At 36.3% G+C, this 12,627-nt stretch overlaps 1 protein-coding gene across 5 annotated transcripts; it reads right to left on the bottom strand.

Moving 5' to 3' along the window:
- Window positions 1-1,417: 1,417 nt before the first annotated feature.
- On the bottom strand, window positions 1,418-8,760 carry LOC104908920 (hypothetical protein). 5 transcript variants are annotated; one of them, XM_010698091.4, is made up of 7 exons: window positions 8,489-8,759; window positions 8,344-8,395; window positions 7,792-8,032; window positions 7,626-7,686; window positions 4,791-4,906; window positions 3,615-3,876; window positions 1,418-1,966 (listed from the first exon to the last, which is right to left on the bottom strand). In XM_010698091.4, exons 3-6 carry the CDS (start codon window positions 8,029-8,031, stop codon window positions 3,622-3,624), a joined length of 672 nt encoding a protein of 223 aa, XP_010696393.1. In that variant the 5' UTR covers window position 8,032; window positions 8,344-8,395; window positions 8,489-8,759; the 3' UTR covers window positions 1,418-1,966; window positions 3,615-3,621. The 5 variants fall into 5 exon arrangements, with proteins under 5 accessions (XP_010696393.1, XP_010696394.1, XP_048503985.1 ...); XM_010698092.4 differs by lacking the exon at window positions 8,344-8,395 and having other exon boundaries at window positions 8,489-8,760; XM_048648028.2 differs by lacking the exons at window positions 8,344-8,395; window positions 8,489-8,759 and adding an exon at window positions 8,164-8,337.
- Window positions 8,761-12,627: the final 3,867 nt, after the last annotated feature.

Genomic DNA, 12,627 nt, shown 5'->3' with positions numbered 1-12,627 from the left:
AAAAATTTCCGACAGCGACGGAGACATCGGGCGACGAACCTTCGTAAAACGAAGAGTGTCTGAAGTTGCGAGGGGGAGGGGTGGGAGATTGCGACGGGAGGAGGGGGAGGGGGTGGGAGTTGCGGCAGAGGAGGGGGGTGGGGGGATGGTGGAGGGATGGTGGAGGGGGAGGGGGCTGGGTTGGGCTTAGGATTAAGGGTTAGGTTTTAGATTTTAGGATTAGTAATTAGATTAGGGTTAGGGATTAGGTTTAGATTATAGGGTTAGGAGTCAATTGTGGCAAAATGGTAAATAAAGTTAACGGGGAGTTAACGGCAGTTAAAAAAAGGGTATTTGGTGCACAAAAATGAAAAGTCAGGGGTATATGGTGAATTGTTGAAACATTGAGGGTATATTGTGAATTTTTTGATTTGTCGGGGGTATTTGGTGAAATAATCGAAAAAAAAACCATGAACAGGTAGTAGAATAGACTACAAATTACTTAAAATCGCCCCAAATTTATTTTTATAGACCATTTTACCCTTTTCTTTTTCCCACTACCCCCACCACCACCTACCTCCCCACTGCCCTTTCACCCTCTCCTCTTTTCCACACCACCCCCACCACCACCTACCTTGCCAGTGCCATTCCCTCTCCTCTTTTCCACACCACCCACCACTAACCACCCCACCACCACCACCTACCTTCCCATTGCCATTCCCTCTCCTCTTTTCCACACCACCCAACACTGACCACCCCCACCACAATCACCTACCTTCCCACAGTCATTCCCTCTCCTCTTTTCCACATCACCCACTACCCCCACCACCATCACCTGCGACCTCCCGCGACATCCTCCACCACCATCACCTACCTCTCGCGACGACTTCACCGCAGCCACCTGCGCAAAAAGCCATCGAAATTTTTTTAAAACCGCGAACGTCCGGCTAGGACGTTCTCATGGTCAGAACGTCCTGGACGAACGTTCATACCATGGGGAGATCGTCCTGGCCGAATGTTCTCGGTTTTAAAAAAGATCGTCGGCTTCGCGAAGGTGGTGGTGGTTGTGTGCGACGAAAGAAGTGGAGTTGAGGGTGGTGGAGTGAGGTGTGTGGGTGGTGGTGGTATGCATAGTGTTGAAGGGGAGGGAGGGGTATTAATGGAGGTAAAGGTGGTGGAGTGAGGTGTGTGGGTGGTGGTGGTATGCATAGTGTTGAAGGAGAGGGAGGGGTATTAATGGAGGTAAAGGTGGTGGAGTGAAGTGGGTGGGTGGTGGTGGCAGTTTGGCAAGAGGGGGATGGTGGTGGTGATTTAAGAATAAAAAAAGAGGGGTTATAAATGCAATTTTAATTTTTTTTGAGGCGATTTTAAGTAATTGTGGAACGATGTATAGAAGTTTAGCAAAGAAAAATGGAAAACCCACTTCTCGAGAAAAATATGCCAACCAAAAACTCAAAATATATTTTACCTTCCCAGCAACAAAAAATGAAAACGGTAATTTACATACAAGAGCTAGTAAAAGAAGCAGAAAATGAAAAAGGAATTTTTTAGCCAATCCAACTAATCATCTATTAGATGCTTTGAAATTCCAGGTTGATAAGCTCATCTAAAACTAGTTGACGATATCAGTGAGTGAGTAGCGTATCTCTTTCAAAGGCCACTTTCTAGTGGGTACAACATTTGAATGAAATGACCCGATGAGATGGGTTCATCTTGAAGCCCCAAAACTGACACTAAAAGGAAAAAGAAAGGAGTATAAGAATGGAAAAATCTAATTTGAGGCATCAAAATGTTCCACCAATATAATAAAGGACATCCCATCAATTTACAGACTCCCAGACATTAGCACAGGGGTTAACTCCCCCACCTTTTCTTTCAAATATAAGGCTTAAATCAATAGCAATGTGCAGACGATCAGTGACTTCTTTCTTCACCTCTTCGAACTAAAAAGACTCCAGGAATCCCCTCGACATCATTCAATATACGCCTGTTAAACCAATGAGACCAAAGACGAGAAAAATAATGAATTTCACTGATCACTGCTAAAGACAGGACATACTTAACAAGTTCATATACTCTAATGTTAAATGAAGAACCAAAATCTGATATGTAAATCACAGAAGAATTGTCCCTTGAAAAAACCAGCTATGCTACAATCAAAATTAGTCGACGCAGACACTAGGACGGGCTTTGCAGGCAAGAGGAGGAAAGGGCAAATTGTGCAGCCGCAAGATCACTATAACTTTCTGAAGAGAGCTATTCTATCCATAGGGAGCAATATAACAAATCACATCATTACAATTAAGCCCACTTCCGTCCAATACAAGACCACTTTCAAACAATTAGCATCGGAAATAGATCATAATATAGGCTCTAAAAGCATCATAATAATCACCCTCAGCTGTCCTTAACCATCATTGGCTGACAAAAATACCTGAACAAGGCAGTCAATATGGGTCTTGTTATTTCAATAGATAGACAAGAAAGCGGGCGATATTTAGGCAATATGGAGGAAGGAAAGGAAAACTAATAGATTATAACGGTATACGTTAGAGAGAGATAAAACCACAGAAGTCCTGGTATTTCATAATTAATTTCTTTCCAGTTCTTCAAAACACTTGAACCAAACAGGCTCTTACAATTCAGTTTCATGCACGCAAAGCTCTGTGGATCCCATCAAACTAGCAGACAAAAGCCTTGCATGGGAGCATGTCAAGCCACCACCAGACCCCAACAGCCACACAATCAAGTGAAATGAAAAGAAGACCAGGAGATGGGAACACTTGAATGTAGGAATATCATCCAACAAGATTTGAAAAAAAAAAAAAAAAAAAAGTGCAAAGAACATCCACTATGAGCCAGTAACGGTCCCATAAATCAAAAGCATCATAATTTGGCCAATGTAGACTTCTACGAGAGTTCAAGAAGTCTAAACCTTGCACACATTTAAACTAAATCACGTACGAATAGTCGAACATATGACAGTTGTTACTCAAACACAGAATAAGTGTCTGCTCGGATATCCAGGTGTCCGACTCGGCTATTTTACAGAAAATAGTCAAGTGTTAAATTTGATACCTAAAACTAAAATACTATCTAACTTAAAAGGCTTTTAAAAAGGCAGCACACTCTACTCAAGATTAATGACATAGAAAGACATCATATTTCGAGAACATACAGTGTAAAGTGTATAACCACATTTCAACAATCGACTAGAACTCAGTCCTTAATTGATACATGCTAAATCTTTAATAGTTAATATATCACTTCTGTTTTTCAAATAGTTTGTGAATTGAATCCTTAAATGATGTCATCAGAGTTGGCAATCTAAATTCCCACAGGCTACAGCTCCCACACAAAGAGGCAAAATGGTGACTAAAGCTGCTAAAAGTTAGAACCTTAGTCTGGCCCTGAAGGCCAAATATGGATGTTGATGTTCAAACACCTCATCATTGATAATGCTGGATAGTCAGAATACCGAATCACAGACACAAAATCAACTGTGAGTTAGTGATGATTGCATGATTATACACCAGATGCCCAGAATCCACATTCATTTTTGTAAGGGCCCGTCATTTAACGCATTCACCAATAACAAGAAATGTATCCAGAGAGACAAATAAACAAGAACAAACCTCAAGTTTAACTTGAAGCAGGAAGGTAGATCCTTATTGTATCTTTCATCGTCACCTTTCTCCTGCAAGTAGGACATCTGTGCTGAGAAGATATTGCTTTCTTAATGCATGCCTTACAGAATATGTGACCACACTTTGTTGTCATTTCTTCAACCAATGGACCCATGCAAACGGGACAATTAAATACAGGCTCTGGAGGAGGAGGAGGTGGTGGTGGGGCCACACTTCTTGTCTTCCCTGGAAAACTCTCACCAGTTCCACTCTGATAATAGCAAGAACAGAAACAATCAAACCAACAAGAACTAAGATTAATGAGCAATAACATTAAGCTCTACAAAAACACCGAGTATCTATCATGTTTCACACAAGTAAAACTGTCTCCCTTGTCCTTACCCCCAATGCCTCTCATAAAGCTGTCTAACAACAGGTATCGTAGGAAGTTACTCCAGCACTTAATAAAGACATAGTTTCTGCTAAAATTTTGATAGAGAGTATCATAACCTGCTACTTTACAATAAACAGACCAAGCGTATATTAACTTTACAATAAAAAGACCAAGCATATATTGAAAATGAAAAGCACCTTTCTCAAATCGACATTTATGCTCTATTATGGTAAAAGGTCAAAATTATATCCTCATTGTGTCCATCAAAGAGCTCTGCGACCAATATAATATTGGCTTCCAAAGGAGATACTAAATCTTATTATTATGAAGTAGCTATTTTAAAAGTGACAAATAATCATTGGCCACTCAGTATGTTACAAAGCTTTTGCACATGATAAAATTAATACATAAACAACCAGTTAAGATAATCCTAACATACAATGCCAAGTCAAGTTGATCAATGGTTTACATTATTCAAATAACATTGCACCACAATTTTGTGACATCCAAAAATACAAAACCATCACTTCAAATAGCCTAAAGAAGAGAGAATCTAAACTTTACTTAATGTACCAAGTACCAATTGGTACAAAAGGCTTGGGCATAACAATTAACATTACCACATGTCAGAACTCCAGATAAATAAAAGGATGACCTCCCCCTTTAAAAATCTTACACTCGATACTTTTTAGTTACTTGATCAAAAAATTGTGAGATGCAGTAACAGAAGCCAACTACGCAAAGAAGCATACCTAGGAAAACATAGACTCAAAAATATATGATGGGCTTACCACATCACTGTCGTTCCTGTCCGGAATTACATATAATTCACAGTTGATAATAGGTTGATTTGTAGGGACTCTTTGCCGTTTGCAACGGTTGTTAGCAGCAGGTCTACTTGCAGATACTATTCCAAAAGTAAAGAACAAAATTAAAGTACGTTCAATGCCATTTGGAGAAAGAAAGCTAGACTACAAATGTAGTGGTGATGTATGAAGCAGATACAACACTTTTGGAGATGCAAAAACACAAAAAGTTACCATGTTATCATTTGGGTCATTATATTAAATCCACAAACTGTCTACAAGCTGCACACTACCCAAATGTTTACCCAAATTCCTTCAGAATATTACAGACACCAATACACAATACTGATACTTTCACCTTCACTGGTCATTATTATTTTGTTCCATGACTTTTCTTCAAATACATTTTTCATATGGGTCTCTCATGAATAGCCTCTATGCTACCCCAGAATTATCAGGTATGTCACGGAGCCACTCGTGGTCATGGTGGGTCACGTCACCCACAATTATTTAGGAAAAAGAATAATCCTCTTCTTTTCAAAAATAAAAAGAACTAATTTCAAATCATGTGAATTGGGGAAATTGGTTAAAATTGCTAAAATTGACTTGCTGGTGGGTTCAAAGCAGAGGAATACATTGATGAATTATTTTAAATTAGGTAGCTCTATAAATTTTCAGTTCCTCTATTTGATTATAAACTCTTAAAATGTTTATTAGATTTGTGTTTTCTTTTCTTTTTTCAATGATGTCACCTGAAAAGTTCCACATTTGATTTCATACCCATCTTCTTGCTTATAAGATGCTTTAAGTTGTTTATGTCTTTTGAATTTTGACAAATAAATGCTACTTATTATTTGTTGTTTCTGGTTTTCTATCAATTGTTCGGTTTACTTTGATCCCTGTGTCTTTCACCTGGTCTTGAAAATCTCAAAACTGGGTTTGTGTTGGTCCACTGTTCGATGGAGTTGCTCCTTGATGTATATCAAGTTTGGTCAGTATGCATGTATGATTGCAAAGTTGGGTCTTTGCTGTATGACTGTATCCAGTAGTTTATGTGTTTATGCTGCAACAGTAAGAAAACATAATGAACTGAAATGATTCGTCTTTCCAAAATAAATGAACCAAGAGGTATAATATTAGAGCTGAAGTTGTCGGTTTGAAGATATGGGAGCAACTACTCTGAGTTTTTTGTGTTTATCCCGCATCTTTTTGTGTAATTCCCACTATCTCAAAACAAGTGTTATTCTGTTTTGATTTTCTTTTTTTATTGAGAGAGCTAGAGTATAATGAAAATTGTATAATTATGCCAAATTTCACTACTAGAAGAATATGTACTCGAGATCCTCCTCCACAAATCATACTCCTATCCAAGAAACTGAACCAAATCCTTCTTTTGACTAAAAGAACGCATTGATTATTGACTGATATATGGTCGGTGGACGGTGATGACCCAACATCCGTAAAAATCCTAGATCCGTCATTGGATGTATGGGTTGAACCATCACTATATCTAATAAGTTTAAAGGAGAGAATTGTGCATATAGTCACATCAATTAACTCAATACATGTATAGACAAGATATTTATCCAATAAGGGCATTTGGTTAACTACGAGGGATAATTCAAAAAAAGAAATGAAAGGGTTGTTGCCTATAAGCAAACCCCTTCCCCCAATTCACTAGTGTGTATGGTTGAGCAACTAAACTTCCCCTCTTCAACTCATTGTTGTCTCTCTTTCCTCACCACGGATCCCCCTCCCTTCTCTCTTGAACTATAAATTAACCACTGCAGGCGAACGCCGGCCACAGAAGCTCATTTCTACCTTCATCGGCCACCTCGACCACATTCACTGCCACTGCCATAACAGATTTTGCAAATCAAGCCTATCTTTCTTTTGGCAAGTTTGCTAAGAGCTAAGTGAAGTTATTAGGAAAAAGATCCTATCCTTCCTAGGACTGTATTTCTGATACAAAATCCGAGACTCTTGAACCCATGGGTCTTGCTGCAGCTCTGTTCTCCGGATCTGGAATAAGCCCTGCGCTTGACTCGATCAGCAGTAGATTAGGTAGAGAAGATAGCTGTAAACGACTCCGCTCTTGTTAAGCTGGTCTTTCATCTCTGTGCTATAAATGAGCAATGCCTGGAATTTTCTCTCTCCGCTCTTTGGTAATTCAAAATGACGTGTGCTTGGATTTTGGTGGGGCTAGTGCAAGCCTACAGCTTGGCCTTGTCAAAATACCGGGTGGTGGGAGTCTGGTTGTGAAGACGGTTGAGTTTATGTGGTTAATGGTTGGTGGTTGGTCTACTCTTTGAGTGTTAGGGTGAGTATGCAACGCTGTTCTTCGTAGTCCTTCAAGCTCTATGATTAAGGACTTATAGCAGAAGTCCTAACCATGAGAATCACTCAAGATCTCCAACATCCTATGTTAGTATAATTGACACAGGAGTGCATTCAATCTAGACAGGCCGACAAGACCGAGTGTTTAACCCCAACTCAAAGTACCCACCTTTAGATAACCCAAATACCTCCTAAACTACAACAAGAATTTAATCTTAGAAAGTATAGCCAAATAAGTTCATGAAGAAAGAGATTATAAGTAATGCAGACAACAGTGGCAGACTCACCACAGTTTAGTTATTTAAAGCATTACAGTTACACTACATTACACAAGAATAACCTAGAACATAATATGGACAGTAAACTCAAGCAAAAAAGTTGTGCTTTGCATCAAAGGTAAGTGAAAGAAAGGAGATGTCAATGCTTGTACACTAAGAAAGTGATATAAGCAATAATAAGAAATGAGAAAGAGAAAATCCTTACGAATTTCAACGTCAGCGACATTACTGCTTCTAGTCTGATTCCTTCTCGAATTATTTTTAGCCTGCAGTCAGAAGACAACAATAAACAAATTCTCACTCAAAAGTTTAAAATATGTCCACATGAACAATCCACCAACTGTATTGAACAAATGAACAACAATCATTACCGCTGCAAAGGCCCTTGGAGAGGATAAAACGACATCCTCCTCAAGTGAATCAACATCAATCGGTACCACTAGCGGAGCAGCTTGGACTTGTGGAACCGCAGGCACATGGCTCGACGTCCCAACTTCATCACAATGATCAGAAAGCGGGACATTGAGATCAACATCTAATCCCATTTTCCTCCGTTGGGAGCAGCGGACAGCAGCCTTTGGAGGAACACCCTTCGGTACCCTGGCGCTCATGCTACAAAAAATAAGAGTCACCCATATAATGCTGCAGCTTAACGACCCCCAAAACATGAGGAACAGTGATCAAAGCATACAATTTTTCATCTGTTTACTATCATCAAGAATGAATGAAGTCCGACAAATTACCATGATTAATCAACAACTGTAACGTTTCCTAAATTAGGCACAAGATTGGCATCATTTTAAGCTTGTGAAACAACTAACTCATACTACACTTCACTCCCTTAAAGGAAACCAACAAAGAAAACGCCAATTTAAAGAAATGAATTCAAGAGACACCCAATTCTTAAGAAATTGATTACAAACCTAGAAAACCCTAAAGATCAAGACTTTCGCACAATCAACTAATTCGAGTAACCTATAAAACAAAATCAAACAACAAATTAACGTTATTCGATCGAAATTAAATAAAAAATTAACCTAAATTGAAAGTGTAGAGACAAAATTGTACCTGATGATGCACCAAGATTCGGCGAAAAAAACCTAATTATACAATAAATAAATAAAAACTTAAATTCATATACAAAAACAACTCAAGTTTGAGGAGAGGGAAAGAGTAGGAGGAGAGAGAAAGAAGGCAGGAGTAAGCAAAGAGGGGGTTTTAATGTAATTTATGGTGTAAAATGAGGAGGAGAGAGAAAATGGCGAATTCTGCAAAATTTCAAAGAAAGTTAAGGAAAAATAAGAATTTAAAAAAAAAGGAAATTTAAATTTTGGAGAAAGGTGGAAGAGATGACTAGTGGGCTTACGCTAATTGTTGGTAAATTAGCATGTATACGTGGAGGAATACGGTTTAGCCACGTATTGGTACGATTTACTAATGATATTGGTTGGTGTTTTTTTTGGTTGTGTATCAAAAATGGATGGATTTGATTAGTTGAAGACTTGAAGAGTTCATATTTGTGTTTTGCTTTTGATTGGAGTAGTCACTGTAACTAAGGCTGGTACATAAATAGATCCTTGATAATTTGAATGAGATCTTTTGAAAATTGAATGAAATAAATACTCTTTGACTGTTAAAATCTTTTAAGGTCTCCACAATTATATAAGCATTATTAAAGAAAGAAAAAGGTTTATTTCCTAAAGCCCTCTCCTAGAAAAAAAAATAATTTAAAGAAAGACCTTTATTTGATTATGTTAGACATGATGGTGGAAAAAACCATAAAAAAATTTAGATGTAGTCAAATTCGAAACTTTGATGTTCTCTTTTACCTTATTTTTTATGAACTTTTTTGAACTTTGCTTAATTTTTTTTTTTTGTTACCTTTTTTAACTTTTCTTTTTCGATTTTTCTTACTTTATTTGAACTTATCTTTTTTCTCTGAACTTTCCTTATGTTTTCTAAACTTTTTACTATTTTTTTAAAAGCTTTATAAACTTATATTTTTCTTAATTTTTCTTTTTAAAGAAAAAAATCTTCTTTTTTCAGAACTTTTTTTTCTTGAACTTTTCTTATTTTCTTAATTTTACTTTTTTCCTAAACATTTTTGAACTTTTGTTACCTTTTTTAATTTTTGCTAAAAAATAAATATAAATAAGGTGAAGAGAACATATCCTTGTCGACCATAATGATTTGACCTTATTGTTGTTTACTACTGATTAGGGCCTTACGGGTGAGCAAAACGTTTGTGTACTTGATCCTGAAATTGGTGATATTTGGTGGATCCAAAACTGAAATGGATCTTGCTAATACAGTAATCTGATATGAAAATTTATAACTGGTCATAACTGGTTTCGATTTCAGTTTCAATTTCTAATTCTCTAAACCATGTGTGTGCTTGACGGACCAAATCAAAATTAGATAACTAGATTGAACTAAAGTATAGTTCCATAGTTCAACAAACATCAATCAATTTTATTGAAAGGGTGAAAAAATATCATTTTTAGGGATGAGGGACTAGGGATTTATAATAGTTCTCCAAGTTGCAATGTGACATTTCCAGACCATTCTGCAAGTGGCCATCCTCATAGACCCTATTCTCCGAAATAATTCCTTTGTTACAATAGTTTTGATATTGCTCATGAATCATTATTATTCAATAATTTGATATTAATCATAGAGCGATATTATTCTTTTTATTTCCAAAGATTTATGTCTATTTTTTTTTCTAATTGGATTAACTAGCTTTGTTGTTAGTGTCTTGAATTTTTTATTGTCGATAACTAGAAAGATTTTTCCAATGTTAGAGCATCATTCAAATCTCTATTATATAAGCCAATAGGTGAGCTACGGTGTCCTCTTGTAAGATTACTTTTATACCCTTCACTTATCAAAAAATACTAATTATAAAATATTCAACTCCTTCTTAATCTATATTTATGTGCAATAACTAATAAAGAAACTTAAGGTTGCCTAACTTATAATAAGATTGTAATGTACACATAATATATTTCCCAAAAAAATATACTTAAAAAGAGATATTTTTGATTGAAAATTAAACTAATCTAACTAAAACAATCTCCGAACAATTAAACAGTAAGAACTTACAAAGTTTCTTTCTAATTAAACTTCCAATTGCAATCACAATTGCAAAGAATATACATTAACATAAACATACCCAAAAAAAAGGGACAATCTCATCTTTTCATTTTTTGCCTTTTATAATTGTCCTATGTGTCGATTAGGATAATTTATCACTTTATTTATTTATAGGCTCATAGTGGTCATTTGTGTTAGTTGGAATAATCCATCTCATCATTATTTAAAAATATGTTCGTAATCCAAATATATCAAAGAAATAGGCTTATATCATTCAATTTCTCAATGCAATGTTACGCAATTAATGACAGATATTAAAGATATTAGCATATATTTGGGCCCTTAGTCTGGCCAAATAAACATCTAGAGACACTTCATTCAAGGCCCAGGTCTTATATGTCAAAGGAGATTCACCAGCTTTTAGGGAATAAAGCAACTTTACCTCAAAAAGGGTGGTGGCTCCTCTGGGTATTGGGATGCTCCCCAAAAGGGTTTCCTGTCTGGGAAATCCCCAGCACTATAAATATCAATCATCTCATCAATGAACATGTATTCACTTCTCACCTAACAAAACTAGAGCATCTCTCTCTAGACTTACTTACTTTCTCTCTCTACCTCAATCTCAATGACTTGAGTGTCGGAGGGCCTTTCCTGGAGCACCCCTGGGCCAATTTTTCCTTGTTTTGCAGGATTGGCAGTTACGAGACTTGGGATTGTAACCTAACTCGGGATTTGACTCTCACCATAAACACATTACTTTTTTGACTAGTTTCTAGGTAGAAACAACATATATCATCCAATAATATCAACTTACAATACTTTATGGTACACGTTCATTTATCACATTAAAAAAATGTTGTGAATGATCAAATTAAACTACAATAAAACAGTATAAGTGCATTTAGTGCTTTTAATGTCAATATTAATGTTAATATGTCTTCGCACGTCTCGCGTGCATATGAGAGTAGTCTAACTATAATACAAGTGTTATTGATCTTTCATTCAATCCAACTGTGTAACTAATAAAATATAATACGGTCTACTATTATTACAGCTGGTGCTTTTTATTGGCTATGAGGATATATACTATTTGATTACTAATTTAGATTTCTATATACAAATTATACCAACTAGATATTATACAAAAAAAAAGCTCTATACAAATTGTCAATATTGTAAGTGGGCTAAAAATCTCCTCCTTCTTATTGGGTTATCCAGGTCAATTTCATATAATCTGAAAATTAACATGGTATCAGAGCCCGAGTTGTGGATCTCTTCTAAACTAGGACTTTAATCAAGCAACTGGATAAGGGTTAACCTCGATAGGATGTCTAGTCCCTAAGAGGATTATTTTTTATTATCTTTCCCGTTAGCTCTGAATTCTAAAGATAGTCACATGTGAGGGGGAGTGTTGAGTCTCATTGATCACCACATGTGAGTGTCCCACATTGGAGAAAGAGAAGAGACTAAACTACTTTACGAAATTAGGAGTTATCCACGTATCGCCAATTGGTTTTAGGATGGAACCTCCTTGGGCTTGTAAGTGGGGATAAACTCTCCTCCTCTTTATTGGGTTACCCAAACCCATTTCATATTATCTGAAAATTAACGCAAACACACATATGTTGCAGTGCACGTAACATGGTAAGGGTAACTAGGTTAATTAGTTAATGTCCAAGTGTCAGCATCAACAAAAAGAATGACACTACTAAATTCCCGATGAAATGGATATTACAAAGTTAGCAAGTTATTATACAGAAAACACTTCTTTCGAAATTTCATAGTTGATTGTTACATTAATTAATAATCATTAATGTACAAAACGAGAGAGTGGGCAGACGAAAACCTTTAAATGGATTAACAAATAAATTATGTGTAAGATACTAAATTAAGGAGATAGTATTACTACTATTGAGTGGTGGTATGTGATATGTTGAGACTTGAGACTATGAATGCATCTCTTTACCTGAATTTTATTAAACTTATCAAACTTAAGATTATCTAAACTTATTGAAAGTTTGTTGATATTTGTACGTGTTAGGACCATATAATTATAATTAGCAACCGAGAGGAATATATGATGTAACACCCCGATAATTCTCTATTTTCAT

The sequence above is a fragment of the Beta vulgaris genome, chromosome 7 (genome assembly GCF_026745355.1).
Source record: "Beta vulgaris subsp. vulgaris cultivar EL10 chromosome 7, EL10.2, whole genome shotgun sequence".
Classification (NCBI taxonomy): domain Eukaryota; kingdom Viridiplantae; phylum Streptophyta; class Magnoliopsida; order Caryophyllales; family Amaranthaceae; genus Beta; species Beta vulgaris.
The sequence above is the reverse complement of the archived record's forward strand: the minus strand, read 5'-3'. Positions and strand labels throughout refer to the sequence as shown.

Excerpts from the sequence above, each read along its gene's own strand:
- LOC104908920 (XM_048648027.2), bottom strand. The coding sequence starts at position 8,088 with ATGTTTTGGGGGTCGTTAAGCTGCAGCATTATATGGGTGACTCTTATT. Across the intron at positions 7,687-7,791 it reads CTCCAAGGGCCTTTGCAGCG|GCTAAAAATAATTCGAGAAG; the intron begins GTAATGATTGTT and ends TTCTGACTGCAG. Across the intron at positions 4,907-7,625 it reads TGTCGCTGACGTTGAAATTC|TATCTGCAAGTAGACCTGCT; the intron begins GTAAGGATTTTC and ends CTTTTGGAATAG.